Source organism: Calliphora vicina, chromosome 5, assembly GCF_958450345.1.
Source record: "Calliphora vicina chromosome 5, idCalVici1.1, whole genome shotgun sequence".
NCBI lineage: Eukaryota > Metazoa > Arthropoda > Insecta > Diptera > Calliphoridae > Calliphora > Calliphora vicina.
In genome coordinates this window covers 7,352,114-7,367,400 of record NC_088784.1, presented here as the reverse complement: position 1 = coordinate 7,367,400, position 15,287 = coordinate 7,352,114, and the positions used below count along the sequence as shown (strand labels likewise).

Below are 15,287 nucleotides of genomic sequence, written 5' to 3'. Positions count from 1 at the left end.
CAGCCTAAAAAAAATTCACGCTTAAAACATTATTTGCTTAACTCGTCTACTTTTAATTTTATTTTGCTTTTTCTATTTTACTTTTTCATTAATTTTAACACTGTCCACCAAACAGCCTATGAACAAGTAAGTGTGAGTGATCCCACTCCTTTGCATTTGTATTTGTAACATAACGGCTTTTGTGAAGGGTGTGTCACAAAAATGCATTTTGCCATTAACATGGTGCATACTTTTTGGCGTTATGAAAAATTGCAAATAAAACAAAACAAGTAAAACATAAACAAAAAATATTCTACATAACTGCAGGGATGAATTGCCAAAATGTGTATATATGGCAAAAAACTGGTATTAAATAAATATTTTGGGGGGAAAGGGAGAGGGTAAGGCTAGTGAGGTAGAATATTTCGTTTATAAAAACGTGTTATGGTCAAACGCTTTTTTAAAAGGGTTGACAATGTTAAACATACTGCTTGTGAGTGTTCTGTTTTGCATTAAACATTTGGTTTGGTTTTTGTAGTTCTTTTTTTTAGGAACGCGCATTAATAATGAGTTTTAATTTTGTGCAATTGGTTATTTTAATAAATTTTGGGGGGGGTGATAAAGGTGGGTAAATATAAAATATGGAAACATGTTGCTATTAAATATTACTTTCCCCATTTGGTTATAAGGTACTGTAATCTATAGTGAATTATCAATCTTAACAGATCTGAAAACATAAATTGTTTTGAAATAATTTTCTCATTTTAGGTGGCAAAATTTGACTTATTCCAGTTTTGTCTATGCTTAAATCTCATAACTTCAAATACATAATTCTAAAAGTTCAACTCCTCTCTATTGAACTTCCAAGTTTCAGGTAAATATGACTAGTAGTTTAGAAGTTATACTGTGCAGATTGTCAAGAAATTCATTGTCCATGACAAAGCTATATCCCGCACAAGTGTATATAACTTTTTTACAGAATCCAAAATGTTTTTTTAAGTCCCAAAAACATATTCCAATTCGACCCATTTGCACAATTATATGTTGAAAAGCCATGGTTTTACATCATCGTTTTATGTTAAATTTTGAGACGGAAAAAAATAACAAAACAAAATCAAATAAAACTGGCTATTAATGCCATACAACGAAAATTTAGTAAAATATGTGGATGTAGGTGGTTTTTCTGCTATTGATTTAATTATATATAGCATCCTTAAAGTATGCTTTATTTTCTGTATTTAAAGTTTTGACACAGAACTAGTTCCTAGGAATCCTGGGGTGGAATTGGTACCTTTTAGACACTCTGTGAGAGATAACTGAACTTTGTATATTAGTCGTAATAAAATTAGTTCATAATGATTTTTATTTGCTTGTGAAATTCATTGGGAAAGTATTTCAGACGCAACCCAAAATAAAAAAACCCGTAAAAATCAAATAAAACTGGCTATTAATGCTATATAACGAAAAAATAGTAAAATATACATAACATCCTAAAAGTATGCTTCATTTTCTGTATTTAGAGTTTTGAAACAGAACTAGTTCTAAGGAGATAAAAGGGACCTAATAATAATATTTTAAATATTATTAGGTAAACAAAATTTAAATTTTTAATTTTCGTTTAAAAAATTAAAATTTTTTGGAATTTTTTTTTAATTTTAAAAAAATGTTTTTGTTTAAAAAAATTTTATAATAAAAAAATTTTTTTGGTGAAAAAAAAGTTGGTTTAAATTTTTTTTGTAGGTCCGATTTACTATGGCGTTACATACGTCGATGCTAAAGACTTTGAAATTTCTGTCATTAAATATCCATATTGTGTATATTAATGACTTAGTAATGCAGATATAGATAATAGGAAAAAAACGAGGTTGTCCTGCTTTTTTCCTTATATATCAGCCATTTGTGGGCCGATTTTCTCGATTTTAAATAGCAGTCGAACCGGGTCTATAGCGGATATATTCATATATGAATCATGTATGTAAGTTATTTGGAGGCTACCGAAAATGGATTTCAACATACAGACGAACATATCTATATCAAATCCGGTATTTATAACGATCCAGAATATATATACATTGTCGGATAGCAAATGAAAAATATAGAAATTAAAAAAATGCAATGACAAACTTATATATACCCTTGCCACTCATAGTGAAGGATATAAAAACTATATGGCTCCGAGTTTTATGTTTTCCAAGAATCTTCCTCAAATATTTCAAAACACAGATAAATTCACTTCGCACAGTGCGCTAAATTACAAACAAGTATGAAAGTATGGTCGGTCAAGCCCGACCATATAATACCCTACACTAAGTAAAAGAGCAAAAACATTTTTCTATTAAAATTTCAATAATTTATATTTTTGAGTGATTTTCGGAAGTGGGCCTTATATGGGAGCTATGACCAATTATGGACCGATCACCATGAAATTAGGTCGTGTGATTTATGTCTATATGAAAGTTATTTGCGTTGAATTTTGTGTATATACCAAAATTTTTAGGAGATTTATGCACGTTTAAGTGATTTTCGGAAGCGAATCTATATGGGAGCTATGACTTATTATGGACCGATCGTAACAAAATTTGGTGACATGAATTTTGTATATATGAAACTTATTTGGAGCGAAATTTGTGTAGATACATATATAAATTTAACATTTATGACCAGGGCAACCAAAAATATGCTCTAAAAAAGTGTTTTATGCGCATAAAATATGCACTTAAAAATGAAAAATATGCTGTTGAAATATAAAAAATATCCACTTAAAAATAGTTGGCTATTGTTTGATTTCAATGTTTTATTAAAAATAATATAAGTAAATAAAAATTTGTTTAGTAATTACATAGTTGCATAATATTGTAGGGAGAGGATATTAAGAATTTCTCGAAATGTTTCTATTATACATAATGCTTTAAAATCTTTATCATTTGAATTATGTTTCAAAATCGCTATAGAGAGCGTTTGTAATTGTTTGGTAAAAACTTGCAGTGGATTTTGGAGCACTTGTCATATATGAAGATTAACATCTAAATTTGACTTCCACAATTTAAACAGAATTATCAAAAAGCCTTACAATAGTGAAATGATTTGTTTTCTTTATTTTTATTATTGGAACTCAAAATATTTAATTCAAATATATGGAAACTAAGATCCCTTAAGTCAATGAAAATTTAATGAAGATAAGTCGGTTATGGGTACTCTATTTTTTTTCTTTAAGTAGCTTAGGCGAATTATCATTGTACCTTAACAAAATTGTAAAATATAGAAATGAAAAATTACAATACAAGCAATAAAATTATATTTAGAAAACAAAATACTGGAAATAAAGAAAATATGCAACAAAAATATGCAGTTATGAGTTAAATATGCAAAAATATGCTATAAAACGCAAAATATGCAAAAATATGCAGTAAAGAACAAAATATGCAAAAATATGCACTAACAAATCGATGCCAAAATTCTTATAATTGTCTGAAACGGATAAATAACTAACTCATATATTTATACGACGCACAGCAAAAAATATGATTTTGCATATTTTTGGTTGCCCTGTTTATGACCGATAAAGTCCAATTTCGAGAGGACATTTGTATGGGGGCTAGGTGAAATAATGGACCGATTTCAGCCAGTTTCAATGGGCTTGATCCTTTGGGCGAAGATATAATATGTGCCAAATTTCATCGAAATATCTTCAAAATTGCGACCTGTACTCTACACACAAGGTTTACATGCACAGCCAGACGGACGGACGGACATCGTTTAACCTTCGCTTTACCAAAGGTTTTTTACGTACATGGTTTACCAATACCCACCCGGGACACTACACTTCTATAAATATATCCGACGAACGAAATTTTAAAAAATTGAAAAAACCTTATAAAAAGTTTAAAATGGTTCTATTAAATTCTATAGAACTCTAGAATTTGTTCAGTGAGTACAAATTTCATTTAAATCGAAACAATATTAAAAAAAATATTAAACCAATAAAATCGATGTGGTCACCCGGGTGGGTATTGGTAAAGCGAAGGTTAATCGACTCAGAAAGTGATTCTATGTCGATCGGTATACTTTAAGGTTGGTGTTAGACTAATATTTTTGGGCGTTACAAACATCTGCACAAACGCATTATACCCTCCCCACGATGGTGGTTTAGGGTATAAAAATTACAAGCCAGAGTTGATCAAGTTGGACATGATTTGTTCGTACATATTTTAAAAGTTAGCGATTTATTACCATGCAATCGGACTAATTGGTCGATCATGTCTGTAAATGAGAAAGTAAAGTGTGCCGCCCATGGAATATTTCGAGAATAATAATTGTTTGTTTTTGACCAACTAATTAATGGTTCATGCGCTAAACAAAAACAAATATTCTATCATAAAAACACATTTGGTTTTCTTAGAAAGACTTACATTATTTTTGAAATATATTCAACAATGATAACGTGATCCCTAAACCGTATGTTGTCAAACCACTTTAACCAGTAATTAGATATATTTCATTTATTATATAAATTGCTTGAAAATGTGAATGACTCCATTACATCGACTCCCTAACATATGCTTTAACTTTGAAACTTAAAAAAGCCTCAAAGCAGACTAAGTATATTGGAAAAAACAATGACAAATTCTAATAAATTTGTTTTTGAATTTTATTTTATCAAAGCCTTCCCAATAAGCATCAAAAATTCAAGCACTTGAAAATTTTGTTGGAATTTGACTTGAATGCAAATGTAATTACACTTTAAACATGAAAAATATTTGAAAATTTATTTATTTTTCAAACAAAAAACATATGGCTTGAATTTATGTTTCCTTTTTACTGGAGAATGCTATTGAAATAATGTGTAATACAACTGTAATTCAAATGCTTGACTATAATTAAAGGCTTGAATTACACTTGCTTTCAACTTGAATTCCAGTAAAAATGCTTATTGGGTTTTAAAACTAAATTTCCATACCAATTTTTTTTATAACTCTTTCACAAAATCCAAATTTTATTATGAAGATATAATTTCCAAAGATATAGTTCCTTAATTTTGCGCCTTAAAGTATGCTTCACTTTTATAAAACCTTCAAATATTAATCCCCAAAAAAATACAAAAATTCAATAAAATAATTTTTATCTGTTTAAGCTTTTAATGTGACAACATTAAATACAGTTTTTTATTTCAAACAAATTTTATCTCTTCTTTCTAACCTGGTTTTTTCCACAACTATTTAGCAATTAATACAATTTCCTGGACATTCCTTTTTTCCTGCTTTCTCTAAGTCCCTCTCTCTGTTCTGATAACTATGTATATAGCAGCTATGTTTAAACTTTGTCTAGCATTTTGTGTTGTGTTGTATTTTATTTTATATTTTTTTGCAGTTTTGCTTATAAAAGATACTTTTAGATATTTCTTGGCAATTATGTTAATTTCCAATGCAAATAACATTTAATTGAAGTGTTGGTAGTATTTTTATTTTAGTTTTTTCTTCCCTGGTTTTAATTTTTATAGATATTTTTACTGTAGTTGTAGTAGACCACACCTTAACACCAACACAAATGCTAAATGGTATTAAAAATGTAACCATATTTTCTTGTATTACCGCCACAAAAAAAAAGATATGCAAATACTAGTTTAATGGTAATTGTAGCTAAAGTATTAATTGCCAATAATTATATTGGTTTTAGTTTCATTTACTTTTTTTTTGCAGTTAAGCAAATGTATATACATTTAAATTATTTTTTTTTATATATTTATAAATTTCTATAGGGTTTTTCTTTGAAATTTTGCTGCTTAACTTATGCTCTATTTACCTATAATATGTTTTGCCTTAAAGTATGCTTTTATTTTTTACACATAATTAAACACTTGTATGCTTAAGTGTTGTTTTTTATTTCTATTACTAACCATTCTGACCACATTACTGCAGACTCTTAACGTTGTAAATCGAAACTTAATTTATGACTGGCAGCAATTTTTTTTTAATACAAACTCATTCTTCTTTTAATTTATTTTTCTTTTTTTTTAATTTTTTTTTACACTAAAGTGAATGTCCTGTTTTATAAAATGAACCTTGCACTAGCTTCAATAGCATTGCATAGTTGTAGGTGTTAAAATAGCCAACCATTTAATACACTAAATTATAAAAAAACAATAACAAAAAAGCAAATACTCATACCTATACAAATGCAAATGGCTAGGAAAAAAACAGACACACTCACAAATAGGGAAAGAAATTTATTTCTCATACACATGGCACAGTCTTATGCAATGATGTGTAATGAATTAACTTTTTAACATATTTACTAGTGCTCAATTGCATATGCTAAGGGGTTTGTGCAAATACATACATCTAACTATATGTAGTAGTTAACTACTGTGGACATTCCTCTAGGTTCGTTGGCTTGCATATATAGAATCTATATACAGAGTATTTTTTTCCTATAATAATGCTTGTTTAATAAGTTGGGACAGTCTGCAGTGTAGTAGTGGTGGCATTGGTGGTCGATAATGCAGTTGACTTCCTGTTGGTTCCATTCACTCTCATACTTAATTCATACTATGCATGTTGTTGGCTTGAATTTATGTTTTTTTGTTTTTATATTTATTTATACCATCATCATATGGCTGTCATAAAATATTACATGTTTGCAAGATTTCTATACATTATGTTTAATATTAATAAAGTTTACACAAATCCGTAAACATAAATGATGAGTTTATTTTTTTATTCTTAAATCAAACAAGTTGTTGATAAAAAAGCAAAATAAAAAACACTTTGGTTGATCACTCATTATTAATATAAGACAAACAAAGTTTTAAAATCAATAACTTTATGAAGTTTGCAGCAAATATCTTTAAACTTTATATTTTTATGTATTTTAGGCTTCCAGATTAAATCCACATTCTGATATTTTTAAAATTTTATTGCGGGATTTTTTCAAATAATTAGCTTTCATTTCGAAACATTTGTACAATATAAAACTATTCAAAGTATTGGAAATTGTTAGTTATGACCTTTTCCCATCTTTCTGGCAACATATGGATTCCAAGCCAAAAGAACTGCTCATCTTTTGAGACCAAGAATGAATCAAGCCAATATCGGATAATCTGTTTCAAAGTGAAGCATATTCCAGAGAGCGTTCTACATCGATCGAAACAAATAATAGTCGGTAGGGGCAAGGTCTGGACTATAAGGTGAAACTTCCCAACCACTTTATTATAAATAGTTTTTAACAGTTATTGCAACATGTGGCATAACGTTGTCATGATGGAATATTACGGTTTCATTTCTGGCCGCATATTCTTGGAATTTTTCGGACAATCAGTTGCGTTCAGTACAGGTTCCCTGTGATGGTCTGGAAATATCTAAGCCGCTCATAATATATAGGACCCTTTTGCTCCCACCGAATACAGAACATTACCTTAGCGCCATGGATATTTGGATATGGTGTCCATTCGGCTGGTTGGCCAGAATTCACATATGATCTACTACGCTTCGGGTTATTGTAATGCAACCATTTTTCATCGCAAGTAATGATTCGGTGAAAAAACAGACATACCAAATCGTCTTCCAGTGTCTCTCAGCTTCAATTCGTATGGTTCCAAATTTCACTGCTTTTAGATGAATCCTACTGATTGCAAACGTTTTGAAATTACTGGTTGAGTAGCTCCCAATGATTTTGCAAGCTCTTGTTTAAATTGGCAACAACTTTCATGGAGTATTGCCTCCAATTCTAGGTCTTCAAACTTTTTTAGCTGGCCTGGGCGATATTTGTCTTCGACATTTACAAACTATATTGTTTTTTGAATAATTCATTTAAATTCCGAAATATTTTTTAAAAATCTCCATTTACGAGAGGAACCAAATTTGATTTTAAGGAAACTGAAATTTTAAATTTTTTAAAAATTACTTTAATTAATTTTACAATTTGATTTAAAAATCCCCAATTACGGGGAATCAAAAATTGATTTTATGGCAACTGGAATTCTAAAATTTCAAACATCTTTAATTAATATTTATTAATATTTCATTTAAAAACATTATTTTTACATTTTATTATACAATTCCGAAATATTTTTTAATAATCCCCTTTTACGGGGAAACCATATTGGATTTTGGGGTAACAGGAAATTTAAATTTTCAAACATAATATTTCAATATTTCATTTAAAACTAATAATTTTTTTTTATTACAAAATTCCGAAATTTTTTTTGAAAATCTTCTTTTACGGGGAACTCAAATTCGATGTTAGGACTTTAAACTTTAAATTTAAATTTTCAAACATTTATTTAATTATTATTAATATTTCATTTAAATAATAATAGTTTCAGCTTTTATTATGCAATTCCGAAATATTTTTTAAAAATCCCAATTTACGGGGAAATCATATTTGATTTAAGGAAAACTGGAAATTTAAATTTTCAAACATTTATTTAATTAATTTAAATATTTCATTTAAAAATAATAAATTTAACTTTTATTACAATTTCCAAATATTTTTTGAAAATCCCCTTTTACGGGGAAATCAAATTTGATTTTAGCGTAACTGGAAATTTAAATTTTCAAACATTTATTTAATTAATTTAAATATGTATTTCATTTAAAAATAATAAATTTAACTTTTATTACAATTTCCAAATATTTTTTGAAAATCCCCTTTTACGGGGAAATCAAATTTGATTTTAGCGTAACTGGAAATTTTAATTTTGAAACATTTCATTAATTAATTTTACAATTTGACATAAAAATAATAATTTTACCTCTTATTATGAAATTCCGAAATAATTTTTAAATATCCCGGAAACTGAAAATTTAAGTTTTCAAAGATTTCTTTAATAAATATTAAAATTTCATTTAAAAATTAAAAGTTTTACCTTTTTTTTTACAAAATTCCGAAATATTTTTTAAAAATCCCCATTTACGGGGAACTCAAATTCGATGTTAGGAAAACTGGAAATTCAAATTTTTAATAATTTCTTTAATCAATACTTATATTTCAGCTAAAACCTTTTAATTTACAATCAAAAATCCCCATTTAGGGAAGTCATATTTGATTTGAGGGAAACTGGAAATTTAAATTTTCAAACATTTAATTAATTAATAATATTAATATTTCATTTAAAAATAATAATTTAACCCTTTATTTTATAATTCCGAAATTTTTTTTAAAAATTACTTTTACGGGGAAACCAAATTCGATTTGGGGGAATCAGGAAATTTATAATTTCAAACATTTCTTTAATTAATTTTACAATTTAATTTAAAACTAATAATTTTACCTTTAATTATGCAATTCCGAAATAATTTTTAAAAATTCCCTTTTACGGGGAAACCATATTTGATTTTAGGGAAACTGAAAATTTAAGTTTTAAAACATTTCTTTAATAAATATTAAAATTTCATTTAAAAATTAAAAGTTTTACCTTTTTTTTACAAAATTCCGAAATATTTTTTAAAAATCCCCATTTACGGGGAACTCAAATTCGATGTTAGGAAAACTGGAAATTCAAATTTTTAATAATTTCTTTAATCAATACTTATATTTCAGCTAAAACTAATAATTTAAGCTTTTAATTTACAATCAAAAATCCCCATTTAGGGAAGAAGGGAAGCAAAACTGGAAAATTGAATTTTCAAACATTTGTTTAATTAAGATTAATATTTTATTTAAAATTAATAATTTTTGCTTTTATTATGCAATTCAGAAATATTTTTTAAAAATCCCTTTTTAAGGGGATTTGAGGAAAACCGGAAATTTTAATTTTTAAATATTTCTTTAAATAATTTTACAATTTCATTTAGAAATAATAATTTCACCTATTAATTTACACTTCCGAAATATTTTTCAAATATACCCGTTTACGGGGAAAACAAATTTTATAAATTTTGAAAAATTTTTAAAAAAAATATTAATTTTTCATGAAAAATTTTAATTTCTAAAATACAAATCATATCCCCTGGGAGAAAATGTTTACAAATGTACAATATTTTTTTTATAATTTTCATAAAGATATTATTACAGAGACTACTCCAACATAAACAAATGTGTCCTATTTTTAATAGGAGTTCTTCACAGATCCTTGCTAATTTAAAAAAAAAAATTTTATATTTCTTCTCAAATCCTAAAGCATAGAACTCCTAACGGAATACAATTTTTATAACCTAAAGTGTTTTTAATATGACATATAAGCCGAAAATGAGTTATATTTTATGTCACGTTCTTGATCACATGTTTGATGACAATTTATTGTAAAAAGCAAACTAAAAAATCTCAGCTTTTGCAGTAAACATAGTGTTACTAAAATCCTATCAAAAATTCTTTATTTGTTTCGCTCTAAAGGCTTAAGAATGTCGCATTCGGGATAGTAGAAATGCTTATATCTAAAAAGAATTTAAAAAAATTAAATCAATTAGAACTAATTTGAAAAAAAGTAAAATGTTTCCTAAAATTATGTTTAAAACAAGTTCATCACATAATTAAATCTTCCTTTTTTTAGAGATATTGTTACAGAGATTATTCCAATATAATTTAATAGGAGGCCTTCCTAATTTAAAACCTTTTTTGTTAGAAATTTTGTATTAAGCAATTTTTTATAAAATCCTAAAGCAAGGAATCCCTAACAAATACAGCTTTTATACCCTAATATGTTTTGAATATGCCATATAAGACGAACATGAGTTATATATTATGTCGCGTTCTTAATCACATATTTGTCACTAAAATATTGTAAAAATGAAACCAACAAATCCTATTTTTTGCACTAAAAATAGTGCACTTAAAAGGCTATCAAAAAACCTTTATTGTTGTCGCTGTAAAGGCATAATAATGTCGCGTTCTGGATAGTGGAAATGCTTAAATCTAAAGTTTTAATCTAGACAAAAGTAAAATGTTTCGTAGAATTATGTTTAAAACAAGTTAATCCCACTTTAAAAGCTTCCTGTCATAATACATATTTGTAGCAGCTTTTTGTGTATTTATTTTTGACAATACTGTCATTAATAATTCCTAGAAATAATGCAGTGTTAGTTAACATTATTTTAATTTTTTTTTGTATAAAAAAAACATAAATTTTCAAATGAGTTAATTAAATCATATTCTCATTTATTTGTATAATTACAACGTTCAACAATTGCTGGCTGAATTCAGAATAATGAACATCGTACATTAAATATAAATGAATTACTACAATCAACACATCAAATGTTTACAGTGATTCCAGTTTACGCTGTTCTGTCCCTTAAAAAAAACTTAAACGTGGGTGTTAAATTATCATCAACATCATCATTATTGTGATGATGTTGACGTCTGTACTGTGCTGGTGGTCACTTTTGTTGCAAAGTGTTTGTTTTGAACACGTACTTAACAACTACATTTTCATTTATTTCAATTATAATTTTGTGTTGCTGTTTTTGTTTAAAAATGTAATGCAAACTGGGCTGGTCAATTGGTATTGGTATAAGCTGGGTGTAAATAAGTTTAAATACTGTCGGCGTGTTTAATTTTTAATTTAATTTTTGTTAATTTTAACAGTTGTCATATAAGAGCTTAAGTAGCTTGCATCATGTCACCCAACATGTTTGATTACAGCAGCGTATGGAATACCTCACACTTGCCAGAACATAAACAAACAATAAAAACAATAACCATTCATTTGTTTACATTTATTTGTATGCATGTTCGTTCATGTTCATATTCTCGAGCTGCATGATGCTGCTGTGAACACTGATACTGTAACTGTGAGCCAGAGCTCATATTTATACTGACAATTATTTAATAATAATCATATGTAATAATATGACAGTTACTTTTTCTGTTTAACCCAGCGAAAAAAATTGTTTGCCTCAACATACGTTACTTTCTGTTATTATGTTGATTGAAAATTTCAAAATGTTTTGCTGGTTTAAGTTTGTTATTTAAATACCTCCATCTGTAATTTAATGTAATTTTTTTTTTCATTCTGTTTAACTTCATTATATATGTTAAATACAAATAATTGTTATTATAGATTTCAGGCTACAAAGCCATAAATATTACACTTGTTGAATGTTAAATTTATGGGCAAATAAAGTCAATTTAAATTCTGATTTTATTAAAAATTTATGTAATCATTTTATTATTTCATTATTTTACTTGCAGGATTATGACAAAGAAATACCACCTCATAAAATTCACTCACCTTTGGGTAATAGCATTACGGATATGCCTTTGCATTATGCCACCGAAGACAAAGATCATCTCAAAGAATTGGAATTTTATAAAAATTTAGCTAAGGCCGCCTCTTTGGCCTCACAAAATAACAATAATATTAATAACAATAACAACAACATTAACAACAATAGCAACAACAATAATAATAATCTTATAAATAATGAAAAATCATCACCTTTACCTCAACATCCCAACCATCATCATCTGCAAAGTAACAACAGCAACCAGTTGCCCTCACCAGCTTCTTCGCCCCAGCCCATGCAAATCGATACGGATCTTCATCAGCATCATACGCTAAACGATGAGGATGATAATCATTCATCGTCGCATCATCATCAACATAAAAGACTCGAAGATGATGATGTTGTTCATATTTTGACTGATAATGATGCTGAAATGGTGGATGCACCCACGGATCAGGCTAAAGCTTCGGCCTTAGCTGTAGCAGCTGCGGCAGCACAAGCTCATCTAAATGGAACTAGTGAGTACATATCGAAATCCAATTTTATATAGAAATTACACAACAGAAACAGTAGAAGACCGTACATGAATAGGGAAACTTAGTCGGGGATTTCTTTGGGTGAAATAAAAACATTTTTTTAAAAAGATTATTTTATGATAATGATAATAAAAGTTGGTCCATAAATTATCAGAGGTATTCACAAATTTCAAATCAATCAGAAGAACAGTTGATCAGACGGAGAAAATTAAATCGAATACACTGTCCTCAAGAATCCAGAGTTGAAGTTAGGTTAAACAGTCTGTCAATTCTATACGTGGGTCCTTTATAGGTCTCATTATGAGACTTGGGTAGTGAAGAGTAGAGAATAGGAAAGTAATTTTCTCAGCCAAATTCACAGATAGCTAGAGTTGAGAAAGGAGTTTTTAGTGTCCATGTATTAAAGGGTCAAGAAGTAAAAAGCAATTCTCTTATCCGACTAACTTGAATCATCAAACCTTCTGATCATACAAGGAAAAGTCGCCCAATATCCGTTTAGTTTAAGTTAAACAGATATTCAATTCTATAGAGTAATATATGCAAGTCATCCATAGCTCCCGCTGTGGTACCTGGGTATTAAAGGGTCAATAAGTTGAAAGCAATTCTCTTATCCGACTAACTTGAATCATCAAACCTTCTGGTCATACAAGGAAAAGTGTCCGTTCTTCGAGTATTTTACCGTCTCCCCCTCTTCTTTATCGTGTCAAATCCCACAGCAGTTATTATATCAGAGACTCAACTTCCTTACGTTCAAACCAAATTCACTGATATCTAGAGTATATCTGTGGAATTTTGACAAAATGTATTATTTCGAGGAAGGAGTTTTTACTTTCCAAGTTTAGGTTAAGTTAAACAGACAGCCAATTGTATAGAGTGATGTATGTAAATCAACCAAAGCAATTTGAATCATCGATCCTTCTAGTCATAGGAAAAGGAAAAGTCGCCCAATCTCCGGTCGTCGAGTGCTTCACCGTCTACCCCCCTCCCTCTTTATCATGACAACTCCAACAGAAGTCATTATATCGGAGACTCAACCTCCTTACGTGTAAACTGAACAGATAGTGGTTGCATAGAATGAATGATCATGCAACCATTTAGTATATTTAGTATTTGACCCATCAATCAATCGATCACTTGAAACCGCAATACAGTTTCTAGGATATTTTGGAGTGCCGTTATCCAGAAAAGTCCCTCTATAGAATGTCACCGCATTTCGTTCAAAGATTACTGGCACTCCCGGATAAATTTGATATCATTAAGGGCGCCCTAACACTCACTGTAAACTCGGTAAAACCTCAGCTAGTTCGCAGTTTTACTCAAGGCTAAGGGCTATGTCTGATAGTAACACGGAATGGTAGACCCCCTGGTTGCACAAGTGTTTTCATGCAACCATTTAATATAGGTTTAATCGTAGAGTCTCCCCTGGACTCACCAATCAATCGATCAGCCTCATCATCCAAGATCGAGAGTCACTTGAATCCACAATGTAGTCTCTGGGACATTTTGGAGTCCCGGTAGCTAGACAGCTGGCAGTAACGTGGAATGATACACCTTCCGGTTGCACATGTGTTTTCATGCAACCATTTAATATAGGTTTAATCGTAGAGTCTCCCCTGGACTCTCCGATCAATCGATCAGCCTCATCATCTAATATCGAGAGTCACTTGAATCCACAATGAAGTCTCTGGGACATTTTGGAGTCCCGGTATAGAAAAAAATCCAACTATAGAATGTCTTGTCATTTCGTTCAAAGATCACTGGCACTCTCGGATAAATTAGATATCGTATAGATGCCCATAGGAGATTTAAGGGCGGTCTAACACTCACTGTAAACTCGGCAAAACTTCAGGTTAGTTCGCAGTTCTACTCAAGGCTAAGGGCTATGCCTGACAGTAACGCGGAATGATAGACATTTGGTTACACAAGTGTTTTCATTCAACCAATTAGTAAAAGTACTATCGTAGAGTCCTCCCTGATTCCACCATCAGATTCATCATCTAAGATCTGGGGTCACTTGAGTCAGCAATACAATTTCATGGACATTTTGGAGTCCCGGTAGCCAGAAAAGTCTAACTATTGAATGTGTCCTCATTTCGTTAAAAGATTTATGCCACTTCCGGTTAAATTAGATTTCGTATAGATGCCAATAGGAGATTTATGGGCGGTCCAACGCTCACTGTAAACCGAAATATTCCCAGTAAAACCTCAGCTAGTTAGCAGTTCTACTGAAGGCTGAGGGCTATGCACACTAAACTGGTCTAAAAGATACACGATTTCCTGTTCGTAAATTACAACCATTTCCCATACCAACTTTGGACTTTGAGTCATCAGTCAAGATCTCTCTTTTGATCTAGGTGTACTCGAGATTCCAGGCATTCCGATACAGCTTAATATGGTCACAGGGCCCAAGTCCTTATGGCGGTATTGAGATCAACGAATATCTCTATATACTAAGAATGTTTCAGAATCTCTTCAAAGTTTTCAATGCTGGTTAGGATAGAATGTCATCTCCATTCTGTCCTTAATATTATCATTCCTGAGAACGAAGTCTGCTCTTAATAGCCCTTCATTCTTCAATAAGATAGCTGAGCTGATACAGGGAATATGCGGG

The 15,287-nt window shown here is 29.6% G+C and overlaps 1 protein-coding gene across 1 annotated transcript in view; it reads left to right on the top strand.

Annotated features, from left to right (window-relative positions):
- Positions 1-15,287, top strand: part of pdm3 (pou domain motif 3) — a 245,733-nt gene that overhangs the window by 202,535 nt on the left and 27,911 nt on the right. The window contains exon 4 of the mRNA XM_065513296.1: positions 12,106-12,658. Coding sequence (XP_065369368.1) covers positions 12,106-12,658 — 553 coding nt within the window. The remainder of the gene's footprint in view (positions 1-12,105; positions 12,659-15,287) is intronic.